Source organism: Megachile rotundata, chromosome 12 (genome assembly GCF_050947335.1).
Source record: "Megachile rotundata isolate GNS110a chromosome 12, iyMegRotu1, whole genome shotgun sequence".
Classification (NCBI taxonomy): domain Eukaryota; kingdom Metazoa; phylum Arthropoda; class Insecta; order Hymenoptera; family Megachilidae; genus Megachile; species Megachile rotundata.
In genome coordinates, this window is record NC_134994.1 from 9,563,747 (window position 1) to 9,584,155 (window position 20,409).

The 20,409-nt window shown below is 39.2% G+C and overlaps 1 protein-coding gene across 2 annotated transcripts in view; it reads right to left on the minus strand.

Moving 5' to 3' along the window:
• Positions 1–42: 42 nt before the first annotated feature.
• LOC100882582 (uncharacterized) overlaps positions 43–20,409 on the minus strand; it is a 44,350-nt gene continuing 23,983 nt past the window's right edge. The window contains exons 1-14 of one of the 2 annotated variants that reach the window (XM_076537846.1): positions 20,131–20,156; positions 15,357–15,588; positions 15,091–15,199; positions 14,984–15,008; positions 14,425–14,605; positions 13,637–13,986; positions 12,726–12,792; positions 12,348–12,653; positions 11,653–11,761; positions 11,041–11,372; positions 9,573–9,692; positions 6,288–6,374; positions 1,602–2,171; positions 43–595 (exon numbers count right to left, since the gene is read on the minus strand). In XM_076537846.1, coding sequence (XP_076393961.1) covers positions 425–595; positions 1,602–2,171; positions 6,288–6,374; positions 9,573–9,692; positions 11,041–11,372; positions 11,653–11,761; positions 12,348–12,653; positions 12,726–12,792; positions 13,637–13,986; positions 14,425–14,605; positions 14,984–15,008; positions 15,091–15,199; positions 15,357–15,588; positions 20,131–20,141 — 2,670 coding nt within the window. In that variant the 5' untranslated portion in view covers positions 20,142–20,156 and the 3' untranslated portion in view covers positions 43–424. Of the gene's footprint in view, positions 596–1,601; positions 2,172–6,287; positions 6,375–9,572; positions 9,693–11,040; positions 11,373–11,652; positions 11,762–12,347; positions 12,654–12,725; positions 12,793–13,636; positions 13,987–14,424; positions 14,606–14,983; positions 15,009–15,090; positions 15,200–15,356; positions 15,589–20,130; positions 20,157–20,409 lie in introns of those variants that run through there. The other variant, XM_012282917.2, reaches the window with a different exon arrangement.

A 20,409-nucleotide genomic window follows, 5' to 3' on the forward strand; every position in this document is an offset into this window, starting at 1 on the left:
AGTTGACACTGACAGGGAATATGCAATAAAAAACAAACAAACTTTATTACATACAATCGTGTTTATTTTTCAGTTCGATGCCTCCATCGAGCACGACTCGTACATAGTCGTCGACGGAGGAGACTAAGCTTTAAAGACAACGTATTCTACGGTGGTAAAAGGTTTCGTAGTGCGTTGTCCCGGTTAATTAAGGGTGTTTAGCCTTTTTTTTAACTCCTTACTCGCTATAATACGGTAATAAATAACATATAAAAAAAGACGTACAGGTAAAAGACGTAAAAAAGAAGCTCGCCAATAGGGGGAGCGGTCTTTCATCTAGAATAAAATCGATGTAGGTTCAAAGAACGTGCAAAAATGTACAAAGTGGCAGAGGTACATGGTGGACTCCTAATCGGTATGTTCGACTTAAACGACGGCTAACTTCTTATCGATTATTATTATTCTCTGGATTCACTTTTATGGTGACTTTGTTGTTCAGAGCGGATGCTAGCTTCTCGACGTTGCTTTGAGGCAGCTTTCCGGGCTCTGGGTTCGTTGTTTCGTTGTTCGACATTGGGGTGTTCTCGGGTATCGGCTTGATCGATGGTTGAGTTTCCTGCAATAAGATAATACAATTATTTTCCGACTTTTTCACGTTTTTTAATAGGAAGCTTCTTTTGGTCGGTACTGGGAGATTTGGGACTTGGGAGATTTGACACTTGAGAAATTTGGAACTTGAGAAATTTGGAATTTGGGAAACTTGGAACTTGGGAGATTTGACACGTGAGAAATTTGGAATTTGGGAAACTTGGGACTTGGGAAATTTGGGACTTAGGAAATTTGGAACTTGGGAAATTTGGAATTTGGGAAACTTGGGACTTGGGAAATTTGGAACTTGGGAAATTTGGGACTTGGGAGATTTGACACTTGAGAAATTTGGAATTTGGAAAATTTGGGACTTGGGAAATTTGGGACTTAGGAAATTTGGAACTTGGGAAATTTGGGACTTGGGAGATTTGGGACTTAGGAAATTTGGAACTTGGGAAATTTGGAATTTGGGAAACTTGGGACTTAGGAAATTTGGAACTTGGAAAATTTAGGACTTGGGAGATTTGACACTTGAGAAATTTGGGAATTGAGAAATTTGGAATTTGGAAAATTTGGGACTTGGGAAATTTGGCATTTGAGAAATTTGGGAACTGAGAAATTTGGAATTTGGGAAATTTGGGACTTGGGAAATTTGGAATTTGGAAAATTTGGAACTTGGCAATAAGATAATACAATTATTCTCCGACTTTTTCATGTTTTTTAATAGGAAGCTTCTTTCGGTCAGTACTGGGTTGTTTCTTTAGCAATATTGGAAATTTTCAAAAATCGTTCCTCTAAGAAATTAAAAAATTTAGAAATTCCTAAAATAAATTAGAAGTCTGTTGGAAAAGCAATTCATACAATAAATATGGACACCTTTGTTCTCGGAACAAATATATTCCACAACATTGCGAAAGCCGGTACCGTTATCTACGAGCGATAGTAACTGCATATCTTCATTAACACACTTCCGCTCTGTTTCCACAGTTCATATTCCAATAACAGTTTCACCAAAGTTAATACATCCTACTCACCCCGTCAGTCTTTTTCCTTAGATTCGATCTCTGCAACGTGGCAGCGAGCTCGTTCTGCAACCTGGAGACCACTGGCCCGTTCGCCAGTTCGTCATTTCCGTTCCTCTCCGATCGCTGCTGCGACAGGAAGTCCAACTTGGAGGGTTGTTTAGCCTCCCCTTCGTACGCTCCTATTCTAATAGCCACTTTTCCAGCGGCAGGTTTCAAGTTCTGTGGGTTCGGAGGTGCGGGTATCGTCTTCGAACTTTCTACAGGACTCGTGGATTCCTTTCCGTTAACCTGCGGCTTGCTTCCGGTGTGTCGAGGACTTCCGTTCGACGTCGGCGCGGAATTTTGGATGGGGAAATAGGTTGGCGGTGGTTTCGGAATCACTGGGTTCGCTTCTTTTAATTTGAAGGACTCGATGCTTTGCATCTCTACGGAGTCCTCGTTGGTTTTGGCTTTGGAAGGAAGCGGAAGAGGTGGAGCGGGAGGCGCCGGGGGTGCTGGGGGTGCTGGGGGTGCTGGAGGTGCGGGTGGTGCCGGGGGAATTGTTGCTGGTGCTGTGTTTAACACCCTTTTCTCCTGTTCCTGTTTAATGTTCGATATTTTAGTTTGCAAAATAAAGAATGTGAGGTTAAGTGTTTTAATTATAAAATAAAGTAAAATGTTTATTTTGGATGTACTTTAAATAGTACTGAACTTAAACTGTATTTTAAATAGTGGACAGTCATTGATAATTCTTTACTCATAAATTTGTTTGTTAATCTGATATATGTATATGAATATTCCTCCTGTATAATTTAAGTAGTTAGTAGACCACGGATGTTTATGCATTTCAAACATACATAGTATATTTATAGTAGCATATAGTAGTAAACATAGATATAATTTACAGAATAATTTATGTGTATGATTTATTCATCTTTTGCAGACCTCGTGTATTATAAATGCGTGAACATTCGCAGTCTGATCATTAAATATGACCTACGGTAATGAACCTAGGAATCGCAAGTGCATTTATAAAGTAGGACTTGTTTGATTACGTTTTACACTTTCTTTAACTTTAACTCTATAGCGTGAGAATGAAGCAATTAAAAGAACTACTATATCTACGTTAATGAAATTATGAATTGAATTTACAAAGTGTCAAATTGAAAATTCGAAAACTTGTATATTTAAAATATTTGTTCAATTTCTTTGAAGTTACGAAAGGTAATAAATCTTGTACATTGCGTTGAAATGTTAAGGCGATGCTATCGATATCCATTAATTATTGTTATCCACAACACGTAAATTAACGTTCCTTTCAGCGATACAATATTAATCAGAAGCGTGAAATATCACAAAACGTAACTAACATTGTACGGCGTAATGGTAACCAACACTCCGCTTCTCTTCCGTTCACTGTTTCGATGGTTCATGTTTTCAAAGCTTCGCTACCATTTTTTCTATTAACTTTCCTTTCCGGCAGCGATGCGTAACTTGCAGCGTTATCGTCACTTAATTGCCAGTCTAATAACGTTCTTAAACCACACACGATCACTACGTTATTCTTCCAAGTAGCTTGTTATATTCCATAAAGAGTTTCTGTGGTCAGATCACACTTTTTATTTAATTACATTCGCGGTATTAGCTCGATGACCACCTTGAAACCGATCGCACGCCGCACTCGAGTCGACTGAAGTCACGAGCTCCTCGAGCAGTTACATAAACTCTATTATTTTGCACTTTTGCCGCAAATTGTAAGATGCGGTCGGATAGGGAAAACCGTGGAAGAAGCGGACGTATTCGTGGCAGCGAGGCCGATGATTGATAAATTACTGAACCGTCTAATAAATACGTTTGATTGCCTGATAACTCGATTATGTAACCGCGACGAACATACATACAAACTTTTTCCGTAGGAGCATTGAACGTAATCGAAGAAAGAAAACTGTTCGATTGGCATTTGTAACGATAATCTAGCGATTGGCAGATCGTTAATTAATGAAATCGAGGGAACCTGGGATTCGATTTAGAAAGCCTTCACTGGTACACTGTTATCGTTCATCGTCTTAATTAGGTGGTTATGCTTCGTAGTCTCGATTTGGTGGATTTGGTGAATTTGGTGGATTCGGACGGACACAATTCTGATTACAGATGGCGGGGTCCTTAAGAGGGAAATACGTAAGAAATTGAAGGTTTTGGGAGTACCCAGAAAGTGGTAGTTTTGCATTTTATTGTGGGACTTCGGGACTTGAAGACTTTTCAGACTTGATGATAAGGGGACTTAGAAATTTTGGAACACTAGGAGTATAGGATTTTTGACTGTAGGAACATAGGTGTTTGAATTGTTGGACTATTGCAATTTTGGTTTTTAGGATAACATCAGAAGTTTGGGACCTGGAGACGTCCAGACTTGAAGATAAGGGGATTTAGAAATTTTCGAACACTAGGAGTATAGGATTTTTGACTGTAGGAACATAGGTGTTTGAATTGTTGGACTATTGCAATTTTGGTTTTTAGGATAACATCAGAAGTTTGGGACCTGGAGACGTCCAGACTTGAAGATAAGGGGATTTAGAAATTTTGGAACACTAGAAGTATAGGATTTTTGACTGTGGGAACATAGGTGTTTGAATTGTTGGACTCTTGCAATTTTGGTTTTTAGGATATGACACCTGAAGTTTGGGACTTCGTGATGTCCAGACTTGAAGATGAGGAGACTTAGAAATTTTACAATGCTAGAGGTATAGGATTTTTGAGTTTAGGAATATAGGTGTGTGAATTGTTAGACTATTGCAAGTTTGGTTTTTAAGATATGACATCTGAAGTTTGGTACTTGGTGATGTCCAGACTTGAAGATGAGGAGACTTAGAAATTTTGCAATACTAGAAGTATAGGATTTTTGACTGTGGGAACATAGGTGTTTGAATTGTTGGACTATTGCAATTTTGGTTTTTAGGATAACATCAGAAGTTTGGGACTTGGTGATGTCCAGACTTGAAGATGAGGAGACTTAGAATTTTTAGAATGCTAGGAGTAAAGGATTTTTGAGTTTAGGAGTATAGGTGTGTAAATTGTTAGACTATTGCAATTTTGGTTTTTAGGATATGACATCTGAAGTTTAGTACTTGGTGATGTCCAGACTTGAAGATAATGAGACTTAGAATTTTTAGAATGCTAGGAGTAAAGGATTTTTGACTTCAAGAATATAGGCGTTTGAATTGTTGGACAATTGCGATGTTGGTTTTTAGGATAACATCAGAAGGTTTTGACTTTAGGTCTGTTAGACATAAACATTATAGAATCTCAGTTTTAATGCCACATTTTTAACATGTTTTTTTTTAATATCGTCCTGAAATCTGTTTCCAAGATATCACTTCTATGTATGATACAAATGAAGCACAGAATCTCGAAGATTTTAAAATCAATTCACACGTATCTTCACCTTTATCGCGATCGATCCGAACGGAAACGCACGAAAAACAAGCGTGATCGTAAGATACGAATATTATCTCATCGCAGGAACGATGCAGAAAGATACGCACTTAAGAAACGTGGCTCGTACATAAATTGAACCGCAGCTGAGCACCGGTGCGCTCGCGAGTTCAGTTTCTTTCGAGCGTCAAACAATGACTGTTCCGAAGTCTTTGTAATTTCGAGTCTTTATCTTTCAAGTTTGCTTTGGCAGATCTCCTCGGTGGTTGTGTAATTACCATCGTAAGAAACCGTGGCTGAATATCGTCGAAGCGAAAGAGACCGTATTTGCCTTTATATTTTCCCCCACTTTTTTTCTCTTTTATATCAATATTTAATTTGCCTCGGTTGCCAAGCAGTGAGTTTGTTCGAGATACGTTTCCCTTTTTTTTCCTTCGTTTCTTTCTCTTTCGTTGCAAATTTAATTCCACGTGGTGCTAATAAGATTTTTAATTAGACGCTCGTCGGTTATTCCTAGTTTCCGCTTTTTCCGAGCATCGCCCTCCGCGATCGCGTCCGAGGAATTTTACCTACGCTCGAGATCTTTTCTTTAATTAGATGCTGGTAGACGAAGAAAGGACGGTGAAAGTATACTAAATGGCTATGCTAAATATCCTGTGCATACGATTAGAATCTCTTTGAAAATCGCCATCTTGACGACGCAAGATCGTTATCGAACAATCTTTCTGTTAGATCATCAGATTCGCCATTAGATCACTGACGATCGAAAATCTTGATGAAATACAATTAGTTAAGATATTTGGATCAGTAGAAAATCATTTTAATCCTGCGAACAGGTTAAAAATTCTGAGATTTCCGTAATTTGTGTTCCGTAAAAAATGAGTATCATAAAATACGCAATTATATTTGACACGCTTGAGAATTTGATCAAAAGTGGTCTACTAACACAATGCAATTGAATACAATGTAAATGTTAATTCAGTCTAATGAATACAATTTTGAAGTATACTTACAAAAGTTCCCTAGCTAATTATCTTTTGCAAACACAATAACACAATTCATCATCGATATTATTATAAAAGCAAACATTCCGTTCGCGAAATTAAAAAATTTACAGAAATTTAAGAAACGAACATTGTTACACAGTGCACCAGATTATTAATAACACAGGTGTGAATAGATGTGGAGAATGATTTAAAAAAAAAATATTGAAAAAGGATCACGTACTGCGGTATACGAAAGGAACGCTAATTTACCATAAAGATAAGCTTATCATTCTCTTACCTGCTCCGGTGTCTGATCTGAAAAATGAACTTTTTGCTGAGTGGAGTTGAACATCTTTCGGTGAGCACGCTTGAATTCTTCCATCAACTGCAAACAATTTAAAACGTGCCTTAGTTTGCTTCTTTAAAATCATCATCGTTGGTACTGATTTTTTTTTTTATGAAGAGAATGTGGTGATTTCAGGTGGTTTTATTAGGTGAGATTTGGGGATTTAGGGATTTGGGGATTTAGGGATTTGGGGATTTAGGGATTTGGGGTTTTGGGAAATTTGGGACTTGGGAGATTTGGGACTTGGGAAATTTGGGACTTGGGAGATTTGGGACTTGGGAGATTTGGGACTTGGGAGATTTGGGACTTGGGAGATTTGGGACTTGGGAAATTTGGGACTTGGGAGATTTGGGACTTGGGAGATTTTTTGGGACTTGGGAAATTTGGGACTTGGGAGATTTGACACTTGAGAAATTTGGGACTTGGGAGATTTGACACTTGAGAAATTTGGGAATTGGGAGATTTGATACTTGAGAAATTTGGGAATTGGGAGATTTGACACTTGAGAAATTTGGAATTTGGGAAATTTGGGACTTGGGAGATTTGGGACTTGGGAAATTTGGGATTTAGGAAATTTAGGACTTGGGAAATTTGGAATTTGGAAAATTTGGGACTTGGGTGATTTGGGACTTAGGAAATTTGGGACTTGGGAAATTTGGGACTTAGGAAATTTGGGACTTGGGAAATTTGACACTTGAGAAATTTGGGACTTGGGAGATTTGACACTTGAGAAATTTGGGAATTGGGAGATTTGACACTTGAGAAATTTGGGAATTGGGAGATTTGACACTTGAGAAATTTGGAATTTGGGAAATTTGGAACTTGGGAAATTTGGAATTTGGAAAATTTGGGATTTGGGAGATTTGGGACTTAGGAAATTTGGGACTTGGGAAATTTGGGACTTAGGAAATTTGGGACTTGGGAGATTTGACACTTGAGAAATTTGGAACTTGAGAAATTTGGAATTTGAGAAATTTGGGACTTGGGAGATTTGACACTTGAGAAATTTGGAATTTGGGAAATTTGGGACTTGGGAAATTTGGCATTTGAGAAATTTGGAACCTGGGAAATTTGGAACTTAGGACTTGATAATTTCATCATTTAAAAATCTTAACATCCAAATACTTGACAACATAAAAATAAAAAATTCTAAAACTCGAAGATCTGAAGTTTGCTTAACAATTTCAGAAATATAGAGTATAAAGGATTTAGAAACACTAGAAACTTAAAATGAAACTACCATCACATATAAAGAGCACCTGAGATATTTCATACCGCAAGAACAGCGTGAAAAAGTCGCACGTAAAAGTAACCAGTGCAATTTCACTTGTAAACTTGCAAAAGGCTCCGCAAAAAGAATGGTACACGTTAAAGTAGCGAGTGCAGCCAGCTTTATCCGCGTTCGGTTATAAACTGAAGTCTGGAGCGTAGTGGAGCGAGCAGCGCCTGTGAATCCGCGTTTCGGGCGTTCATCAACGAAACTTCGATAGCTCGCAACATCGTGCAATAATTTTTAATTAGATCGACTCTCTACTCGTTATTACCGCGCGTTTCAACAACGTCTTTAACGACGTCTATTACCTCTTTTCATTTTTGTATCTCATGTTCATTAGAAAAGTAAGAGTTCTTCTATTAGAGTGCATATCATTTTTTGTAGCAGCGATCGAACGTCGATTGCTATTAAAGTTGATGTACAACGTAATGGACAATTAATTACACGGGCAATTAAGCAACGTTGGAAGCGAATGAACCTTTTGCACTGATACGTACAAGTGTTCGAGATAGGAAGAGATTGAGTGGGTGTTGCTGATAACAACATCTGGTTCTCACGTTAAGGGTAGAATGATTCGCGTCCTTTGTGTTAGTATAATCGCATTAAAAGCGCGATCAAGTCAATGCGTGTAATCGAGTTTAATTGGAGGGTCAGAGAGTTGAATTAACTCGCTGCGAACGGAGGTGATATATGGAAGGAATCATTATTGCGATTTATTGAGGATATACTTTTATCCGTTTCTCACAATTAGTATGGATTTTCGAGTGTTCTTATACTGACTTTATGAACGAGGTGTGTACTGTACATTTTTGTGTTGTCAAGGTTTGTTAAATTGTTAAACATTAAATTGGTACTTTTTAATTTGTCAAGGTTTTAAATATTCAAACTGGCAATTTTTAATTTGTCAAGCTTTTAAATATTCAAATTGGCAATTTTAATTTGTCAAGGTTTTAAACATTCAAATTGGCAATTTTTAATTTGTGAAACTCTGAAACATTTAAATTGACACTTTTTAATTTGTCAAATTCTTAAACATTCAACTTGGCACTTTTTAATAGTCAAATTTTTAAATGTTCATCTCTTCAACTTTCCAGATTCTAATATTTCTATATTGTCAAATCCTTGAAGCTTTAAATATATAAGGTGCCAGATATCTAAATTCCCAAATACTGAACTCTCAAAGCCCTAAATCTCTGAATACCCAAATGTCCAAATATCTAATCTAAACCATCGAATACTCAAGTTCAAATATTTGAATCTTCAAATATCCAAATTGTCAAATCTCTAAAGTGTCAAATAACCAAATTCTCAAATCCTTAAACCTCTAAATTCCTAAATCCATGAATCCCTAAATCTCCAAATCCTTAAAGCTCTAAATTTCTAAATTCCCAAATCCCTAAATCTCCAAATCCTTAAAGCTCTAAATTTCTAAATTCCCAAATCCCTATATCTCTAAACTTCCAAATCCCTAAATCCCCAAATTCCTAAATCTTCAAATCCTTGAAGCTCCAAATCTCCAAATCCCCAAATCTCTAAATCTCCAAATCCTTAAAGCTCTAAATTCCCAAATCCCTAAATCCCTAAACTTCCAAATCCTTAAATCCCCAAATTCCTAAATCTTCAAATCCTTGAAGCTCCAAATCTCCAAATCCCCAAATCTCTAAATCTCCAAATCCTTAAAGCTCTAAATTCCCAAATCCCTAAATCCCTAAACTTCCAAATCCGTAAATCCCCAAATTCCTAAATCTTCAAATCCTTGAAGCTCCAAATCTCCAAATCCCCAAATCCCTAAATCTCCAAATCCTTAAAGCCCTAAATTTCTAAATTCCCAAATCCCTAAATCCCCAAATTCCTAAATTTTCAAATCCTTGAAGCTCCAAATCTCCAAATCCCTAAATCCCTACCAAATGTTCCAGACATAAATTCACACGCAAACGAGAAACTATATCTCATAGGTTACTGACCTTGTCATGCGTGACTTTCTGTTCCTGCGCCCGCAAAGCTTCCGGATTCTGCGGCTTCCGTGGCTCCATATTCTTCTCCTTGTTCGCGGCTTCCGTCTTAGCAGCGTTGTTCATGCTCCTCTATAAATCACAAATATCCGTAATCCTATCTACGTATCGACAATACGGTGTCTCGTGAAACACTGATCGACTTAGTCATCCTTATTACGAGGGGGTGGCTACGTCATAATCGATAACTCGAGATAACAGTTTCCAATTTCTTGCAAGACGAAATTATTTAATCTTGCAATAATTCGTTGCAGTTATCTTGGAAACGAACTATAAAGACAATTGTTATCTTCAGAGATAATGCGTTATCTTGCAGGATAATCAGTACGAATCACGATGTTCTAGGAACTTTTTATTCGAAATAACCATTACTGTACCTGAAGATAAGACTATAATGTTGAAATACAAGGTTTAACATCCTACTACAAGATATATACATGTATCTATGTTCTGTTCACAACTAAGGTACTAATCTTTGTTTCAAAAGTGTATAATCTGTGGATGAACATATTTTCAAGATTTTTCAAACTGTAATGCACGATGTGGTTACATCAGTACCATAATAAATAACGATACCTACACTGATTTTGAAAAAACTGCACTTAAACGAGAAGTATTGTGCAAGGTTACTAAGTCAGTCTCATAAAAATAGCAGTATACTGAGTTTGGACAGACTGTATTTAAACGGGAAGCAATAAACAAGGTTGTTAAATCAATATCTCTAAAATAACGGTTTGGTATATTCAGTTTGGAGTGACAGTACTTCAACGACAGTAATAAACAAAGTCATTAAGCCACTATCTTTAAAGTAATAGTTCCTTCAGTCGCTGTGGACAGACTGTACTTCAACTTAAGACTAGCAAGGTTATTATATCAATATGTTTAAAATAATAATTTAGTCAGTTCTGACAGATGGTTCTAACCTTAATGAACAAGTTTATTATATGCATATGTTTGAAATAACAATTTAGTCAGTTCTGAGACTTAATAAACAAAGTTATTACACGAATACGTTTGAAGTAACAATTTAGTCAGTTCTGACACTTAATGAACAAGGTTATTATATGAACATGTCTGAAATAACAATTTAGTCAGACCTAAGACTTAATGAACAAGGTTATTATATCTTTAAAATAACAGTTCGGTCAGTCATCACTTAAAATGAAGAAAGTTATTATGAAAATAGTTTGTACGAGCTTGTGTAGACTGTACCAAAACGGCAAGTAATAAACGTCCGCAAGATCGGAGAAAGGAATCGTAGAATCTGGTCGGCGAGGATCGATCGGTTGAAAAATCGGCATTCCAGTAACGCAACCAGTAATGCTCGCGAGCAAACCGAGTAACGCGATACACACGCGGTGCGTGGATCGGCGTATTACTCGGTTTCATAAAAGAAAAAAGGAAGATCCCATGATCGTACCTGCTGCGCCCGCCTCTGCAATTCTTGCGTTATGGCGGTGCTTAGGTCGGTGCAGGCGATCGGCGATGTCCTTGTGGCGCAATTGCGGGACGTCGGGTGTGCGGTGGTCGCTGTGTCGTTGGTTTTATTGGTCCCGGTCGAGGTGGCAGTCATCGAACCGTAAGAAACCGTCGACGGAGGCTCGCAAGAGGACGTCGACAGCGACGAGGACGTCGAAGCTGAATCTTTGCTGCAGGACGACTCCAGGCTCGACTCGGTTTCCGTCGAGCCTGTGCTACCCATCGACATCGTACTACCCATTTGCATACCCATGGCGTTCATTGGCTTCGTTTCTGTAAAACATTGTGTCCCTTTATGGCAACCGTAAAGTATTTTCTGGGATAGCAATTGTATCAGAAAGTTTTGCTGTTGTTTGGGAATTTAGAAATTCAGGAACTTGAAGAATTTGGAAATTTAGGAATTTAGAAATATGAGAAATTGAAGTATTTGGAAACTTCAAACTCTGGTGAGCTTTCAATTTGAAAATTTTTGTCTGATACATCTTACGTCTCATTTTCCTCGAAGATGTAATCCATATTTTAATGAAGGTGTCAGTAAAATTAATTAACAAACCTGCAGGCCATTTATAAGGAAGCGGTGGCGGAGGTGCAGGTGGACACACTGATTGATGAACCTCCACTGTCGTCACCGTTTTCCTTTCTCCTTCTTGCGTGCCATTTTCCTGGAACAAGATCAAATAACGCTCAGTCTCCTACGTATATAGAAATATCATAGTTTCGCTGTGTAATTAGATAAATCACGCTAATTCGACCTAATAGCCGGTTATGAGAGGACTCGGAGTTAGAAAGCGCGTTTCGAGCGTTCGTTAATTATCAATTTACAAGGATCCTTTCTATTTTGTTCCTTAAACTTTCTTGGCTAAAAATATTTCATTCACATATTTGTTTCGATGAAATACATTTTGAGTATCGATATTAAATGTAAGAATGGAGGGTAGGAATATTGAATTGGCGTTGATGGCGGCCATTTTGCATTGCTGTGATTACAAAATGGGTGACATGTTACTCTTTCACTAAATTATACGATAATGATTTGATCAATTCATGGACGTATAAGAGACATAATTATAATTGCATGATACATATGAAATTGTACAATTACATGATAGACATAATTCTGACTACATTATAAATAATATGACAATGTGTTTACACATGAAATTCAGTAATAGATATAACTACGATACGATAAGTTATCTGATGACGTCTACATTTTAGCAGAAGATAAATATGTGAGAATATACTTACTTTGGGAGCGTGATACGGTGGAATATCATCGGCAGGTCCATCATAAATGACATCCTGCCTGATATTATCCCGTCGATACGCCAAACGACGATTAGCCTCGTCACGTGGATTGGCATCAAAATCATGGACCTCGTAATCGATCCTAGGAGCCACGGGATCGTAAAGTGGCTCGTTGTCGATGTCATCCTCGTAAGCGTCACGCGAATTCGGGCGACCCGGTCCTCCCATAAACCTATGGTTTTGATTCTGGTTCTGATTTATACGAATCACGGTGGTGTTATTTGGTTTTCGTGTCCACTCTTGCCCCTGTGAATACGTAACTTGTCATTCTTCCACTCTTAATTTTTTTACAGCGAAATTTTGTCATAACTTATTTACCTGATCAGTGTTGGGCCACTCCGAGGAACTGCAACTGCTGGTGGACAAAGCAAGCGGGCAGCAGATCCTGAAATATTGGTGAACACGTGTTTAATTGTTCACGAAGCGCACGTGGTACTTTCTAATTCCAATTAAAGGAGGAGGTTAAGGATGAACGTTTGGCCAGGAATTCGTCGTGGAGGAGTAACGATTGTTATCGCGAAATGTCCTATTAATAGAACGACTTTCTCCCACTATAAATTCACCGATGCCTCGATAACGGTTGCTAACGAGATAGATATCCGGTACCGTAAAGCGCGGGCGATAGTTTGCCTGATTTCGACAAATAAACGCTCGACCCGTTCATGTTAATTCCAGTGCTGGTTCATTACTATTACTAGTTCAATACTAGTTCAATACTAATTCACTTCCATACTGTGGTGCACTCATAGACATATGCAATGTAAACGGTTTAAGTCGTAAGCATCCAGTGGTGAATTAGGCTTTTCCTATATTCCCTTTCTGTATTCTCTACTCCCTCTATCTTCAAGGTTCTATATTTCCCTGCTCTGTAATTTCCCCAACTTGCATACTCATAACCCCTTCTGTCTCCATCTCCGAATTTCTATACATTCCTCAATTCCATGTACCCATATCTCCACATTCCCCAATCTCTATACTCCCCCTTTCTGATATGTGGCATCCCGATAAATGACTGCCCCATTTCTGCACTATCTCCATACTATCTCCACACTACAATTTCTACAATGTATACCACTTCTATACACAACTATACAACTTCTAAAGTCTATGTACTCTCTCTCTAATTACCTATTTAATCTTTATGCTACCTAAACTTCAATTTCTAAGCTATCTAAGCTATGCTAAGCTATATTTCTGATATATGACACGTAAGATTTATAGCTACTGACCTTCCGTTTCTGTTGCAGACGTCATCGCGAGGATACCGAGGATGCATTCTTGGGTCCTGGTGATGCTGCGGCGAGTAGGAAGAATTTTGTTGAGGCTGTGGACTTGCCGCGGCCATGCTCGAGGTTTCAGAGTCGTAACCGCTCGAGCCACGAGTCCACAGTGGCTCCGGGCAGTCGTAAAGGTGATTTGGCGTGGGTCGCTGCACTATTAGGTCCAGAATGGCAGAACTTCTCATTACCTCGATGGCACGTTCGAACGGAAGATCGGTTAGTCTTTGTCCGTTGCACCAAATTATCACGTCGCCTGCTTTCAAGCCTGCTGCTCTGGCTGGCCCGTCGTCTCTTGTGCCCTAAATCAATTTTCCCTCGTTAATTCTCTCAGCTCATTATCCATTTATCTGCTCAAGTGTTTCCTGACAAATATGATCAAATTTGTTCGTACGAGTAGGGTCTGTTTATTAATAGAAAAAAGGGAGCTTGAAAAGGGGACCTACAGAGGTTTATTTTAAACAAAGCAACATGTCAAAGATAATTAAGTTTGATTTTTCACTTTCTAAAATGTAAAATTAGTAATGTTAACACAAGTCAGAAATTTGCTCGTCCAGAAGTTATTGTATTTTATTTGCATGCAAAGGTTCTTTACACAGGGTTTGAAAGGTCTGAAGGCCTGTTTACGCTAAATACATTCTGAGAAATATCTCGGGCCTATTTGTCAGAAAACGCTCGTACTGGAAGCATAGTTTAACGTCTGGTTAATTAATGAACGTAGAATGTAAATTATGGTTAACCTGAACGGTGAGGCCGGGTACGATGCCTCTGCACACTCCGCAACCTAAACGGCCCTTCTCTCCGACAAGAATTCGAATTCTGACTTCAGTGCTCGGCACAGCACCCAAACCAGTTTCGTTGTACTGTAGCTGTTGCTGTTGTTGTTGTACCATGTGCCAGGTGACCGGATCGTTTGGATTGCTGTGCGAACCATAAAGTTCCTTTATAAACGTGGAAACATTGTACCTACTGTAACTCGTTACTTATAAAACGGTACAACAATGTTCTTGAGCTACAATCATTTTATTGCATAAATTTTGTCTATACTAAAACACAAGAGGACGCATGTGGTTAATAGACAAATATACAGAGAAGTGTTCATTCTTGAACAAGTCCCTTTTTTCTTGTACTTAAATTGCCAGTTCTTGAATATCACTTGCAATACTTGTATCTGTGGCAATATTTGTTCAACGAAATAGCATAAGGTCGTAAAATGTTAAAAAAATCATTGACCGTAAAACGTCATAAAAAAAACTGAAGGAAGCAGGTCTTAAGCGTTCCACATTTAACGATGCTTACTCTTTCACAGGTATCATTCCCACGCCTGTAAGAAACAACGTCGGAATTAGTTCGCATGATCAACGTACAAAAAGCATATTCAAGAGTGAGAAAGGTGGGTTAATTACTTCGTATCTTGAGGACGAGCACTTGCTGATTCTTCGCGAGTAGCGCGACTTCCTGGTGGACCGCATCCTCCACCGGATACCCGTTCACCCTAATGATCTGATCGCCGACCTGCGCAAAAAAGCTGACAAAGTGAAACCAACGAAAGACGCCGCGAAATGGAGCAGAAAGCTGGCCAGCACTTTCGCAATCGCAACATCGATTCGTATCGTTTAATGCGTATCGAATGAACCGGTTGGATCGCTATCAAGTTAGAACAGGCATTTACCCTTAATCCGTTTCTATGAGCCTCGCTTCCTGGTTGCACGTCGCTCACGTAAAATCCAGCTGCGTATTCTCTGCCGCCTCTCAGGGAAAAACCGAATCCCGATGCTCCACGCCTTCGGAGCCTCACGTTACGGGTGACACCTATGACGGCCATTCTACCGCCTCCCGTGGGATTGCCGGGACCACCGGCCGATGGGACCATAGCACCGGGCGCGCCGGATGAACCACCGGACCTATCGCAATTTAGGATATATTATGTTAGATGTCGTCGAGGTTGCATTGGATGATTGGTGGTGGGGACATAGGAAATTGGGGAGGGGAGATTTTTTGGGAGGTTGGGATTTGGGGATGTGGGAATTTGGGGACGTGAGATTTTTGGGAGATTGGAATTTGGAGATGTGGGAATTTGGAAATATGAGATTTTTGGGAGGTTGGGATTTGGGGACGGGAGATTTCTGGGAGGTTGAGAATTTGGGGATGTAGGAATTTGGGATATACGAATTTGGAAATTGTGGAATTGGGAATTTTAGAATTGGGAATTGTGGAATTGGGAATTTTGGAATTAGAAATTTTGGAATTGGGAATTGTGGAATTGGGTATTGTGGAATTGGGTATTGTGGAATTGGGAATTGTGGAATTGGGAATTTTGGAATTGGGTATTATGGAATTGGGAATTGTGGAATTGGGAATTGTGGAATTGGGAATTTTGGAATTGGGAATTGTGGAATTGGGAATTTTGGAATTGGGAATTTTGGAATTAGGTATTGTGGAATTGGGAATTATGGAATTGGGAATTGTGGAATTGGGAATATTAGAACTGAGAATTATGGAATTGGGAATTGTGGAATTGGGAATTGTGGAATTGGGAATTGTGGAATTGGGAATTGTGGAATTGGGAATTGTGGAATTGGGAATTGGGAATTGTGGAATTGGGAATTGTGGAATTGGGAATTGTGGAATTGGGAATTGTGGAATTGGGAATTTTGGAATTGGGAATTTTGGAATTAGGTATTGTGGAATTAGGAATTTTGGAATTGGGAATTGTGGAATTCGGAATTGGGAATTGTGGAATTGTGGAATTGGGAATTTTGGAATTGGGAATTGGGAATTGTGGAATTGGGAATTGTGGAATTGGAAATTGTGAAATTGGGAATAGTGGAATTGGGAATTTTGGAATTGAGAATTTTGGAATTGGAAATTTTGGAATTTAGGATACAGAAACTGGGAACATAGAAATTCAGCACACATGGTTTTATCACATATGAATAGGTACGCATTCATTCGAACTATACAAATTGCAGATATTTCAATTCCAGAATACACAAATTAACCACCCCCAAAAATTCAATAACCCAAAACTCCATAACTACGAAAATGACTAAATTTAATTGCACTGAAAATGCAATAGACTCCATCATGAAATGAACAGGTAAATTGCAACAAAAGCAAGCTATCGAACCGTGCAAACAGGCGTCATTAAATACGAATTGTCGAACGTTATCACCGAGCCCGATTCATTTAATCGAACAAGCTCACGAGCACACGTATTCACTCGATATTATTTTATTCAGAATACAAGCGACTTTAATGAACCTCCTCTTTTCGTTACGTAAAACTAGCAACATTACTTTCACGGTTTTATTCCCGTGCGTTGCGCGTTCTGCGAAATCACACGAGACAGTACACGGCTCGCTAATAACGACAATTACTTTTACAGCTGAACATCGTGCGGTCGTATTCAGCGAACGGTGGAAAGTTTCGATTCCCGTGTCAGTCAGGATGCGTTTACACGTGTATCTCGAATATGATATACCGTAGATGCATTAACTTGCATACCTGCGGCGAGACAGTCATGCGACTCGAATGCCTATCGAGGGTGGCGGTGATGGTCGCGGTTTCAACCTTACCGATCGATTGATTTACTCTCGATTTTACTGCTAATCGGGTAATTAACCTTTCATGAGATCTTACGGAGCGATTATGCCTTTGGGAATTGCTAGTTTTGGTACTTCAGGAAATTGGAATTTTGGGAGATGTAGTTTAGGGTATCTAGGATCTGGGTTATTTGGGTCATGAGGTATTTAGGATCTAGGATATGAAATTATGGGATGTGGAAATTGGAATTTTTCTTTGGTCTTCAGGACTTAAAAAAATAATAAATTTCTAGCACATGCGTTATACTTCATATCCCTCCATCTGTGAAATCATAATCTCTGAGAACCTGACTTTAGATCTAAAAGTATTCTACAATTCTAAGAATGCCAGGAATGAATCCACAATCAGGAAAATCCGTTCAGCACACAGTATAATAATGTGACGAGTTCGACGTAGCTCGAATAATTGTCGATGAAAAATGTGATAATCGGACGAATAATGGAGCACGGTAGCTTTGTACGTTCGCGAGTAAGTTTTTCCAGCTGGGAAATAAATGGCCACACCTGGCGGTACTATTGCCGGTCTCCGCGAAGAGAGAACGAAGCTGACAGAAGCGGAGGAGTCGAGGCAAATTCCAGCAGGCAGACGGAAAAGACTCCGTGGCAAAAGGAGGAGGTTACATGGAAGCGAACGAACAAGGAAAGAGAGACACTTTATGCTCCCTAATGACGTCGGGAATCCATCTTGCGTCGGACATTGAAAAGATTACGTGCAGTATGAAGGGCCGTCGTAGATTGTCGGACGTTGCAGGACACGAGGATGACACCCAGGTAAATGACAGTCATTAGAAAGAACGAGACACTAGTTTAAAATGACTCCGCCTCGCCGGAGGGCCCGACGTCTTCTACGAGGCTTCGTGCCTTCGTTTCTTTTGCTCGTCGAACGTTCGTACTGAAGGCAAAAGGAAATTCCATCGTCTGCAGTTTCCTATGCCGCCTTTGCTTTTTTCTACGTTTTCTGACTACGTGTCTTTAGTTTTTCCGGTACAAACATCCGTAATGGAATTAGATCTTCAACTGTGCTTCATGGTTTTGTGAAACTCTTCCGGGGGTGGATTGAGACTTCTACGTTTACGGTGTTAGTATCGTTGGGAAGTAGTTGGGGCTTTTGGAAATTTTGGAGGTTGACGATTTGGGGGTGTGAGAATTTGGGGATGTGAGGATTTGGACATGTGAGAATTTGGACATGTGAGGATTTTGTCATGTGAAGATTTGGATGTGTGAGAATTTGGGGATGTGAGAATTTGGACATGTGAGGATTTGGGGATGTGAGGATTTGGACATGTGAGAATTTGGACATATGAGGATTTGGGGATGTGAGGATTTGGACATGTGAGGATTTGGATGTGTGAGAATTTGGGGATGTGAGAATTTGGGGATGAGAGAATTTGGGGATGTGAGGATTTGGACATGTGAGAATTTGGACATACGAGGATTTGGACATGTGAGGATTTTGACATGTGTGGATTTGGAGATGTGAGGATTTGGACATATGTGAATTTGGGGATATGAGGATTTAGGGATGTGAGTGTTTGGAGTCGTGAAGACTTGAGGATGTGAACATATGAAGATGTGAAGACTTGAGGATGTGAACATATGGAGATGTGAAGACTTGAGGATGTGAACATATGGAGATGTGAAGACTTGAAAATGCGAGTGTCTCTAGATTTGAAGATCTCGGGGTCCAAATGTAGCTATTTAGCAAATATGAAATTGAGGATTTGGTCATTCGATGATTGAAGAAATGAGGATTTGGGGATACGAACTCTTAGGTATTCAATCTTCAACCATTTCCAAACACAAGAAAATCATTATCCATTCCTCCCACACATTGTCTCTTACACAAAGAAATTCCTACAACTGCACCGGGTACTAATAGATTTCGGAGTATCCCACTTTCTATTCGCGTAAAATACTATTTACGACATAATTACCTCAAGCACTTATTATAGACAAAATTACAAATTTCCTTATCGAGAATGTTCCTGAAACATAGTTTCAATGCAAGATATAGTCAGCTCCGTTAACGTGTTTCTACACGCTCCCCCTGTTCGATGTTGAAAGACGGGTCCCCTGATTCATCGATCAGCGGCAGACAAGAGAAAAGTAGCGCGAAAAAGGCATAAAAAGAGACATCCTCTTTTTCTCGGGTGAAATACCTGTCGACGACGACACCTACAGGCGATCTTACCGAGATTTCTCGTTCAGGGATCACTGACACGAAGGCAACTTGTTACGAGCTGTTAACGTATTTTTAACGTGTTCCTCGCGACGTCTTCTTAAGACAGTCTTGGCTGTTTTGTTCAAGTGGTCTTCATGGACGCGTTGGAAAATAGTCGGACTTGCAGTAGCTTTTCAACGACTACGCTTGGCGCCGTTGCTCGACAGCTCGGTAAACGCGACCATGTGTCCTCCTTTCGTAAGAACCTCTCTCGAAAAAAGCGTTCATCTAACGATCCCTAAGCTTCGAGCTCCGAGCGCTTTTCTGTTAATTATACCTTTTGTCCAAGATTTAGGCTGACATGATTTAAGGACATCGAATTGCACTTGTGGTATGGATGCTTCAAATGTATTTCTTAAGAGGTGACTTGAGTTCGATGATGAAGAGATCACTTGAGTTTGATGATCACTTGAGTTCAATGATCACTTGAGGCAGTCGATATTCAAGATGGCTGATTTTTGTTGCAATAAAAGATAGACCCACTGAGTCTATCTTGACACAATGTTTGAGTTAATCAGATGTGGAGACAGTCATTTTATGTTTAAAATATTAATGAAACTTTTAGACAGACTTTGTCGAATTGTAAGTATTAAAATATGCTGTAAGTCATTTAGAGATACCTTTGTGTCATCAAGTGAAGACTAAGACAGCTCTGGAGAAACACTGTCTACTAGGACTAGCAAAGGCAGTTTGAAGACTATCCATGAATTCACGTAGTCAAGATTTCTTCGTTACTCAAGAAATAAATTAATATACAGCGTCGTTAAGCGATACTTCTCATAAATGTCAGGTTTCGACACGAGAATGAATACACGTGCTTCTCTATTAAAGCTATTATCAATACCGATAAATGATAACCAAGGTCTCAGGCCGAACTGCATCGGAAAAAAGGTCTTGAA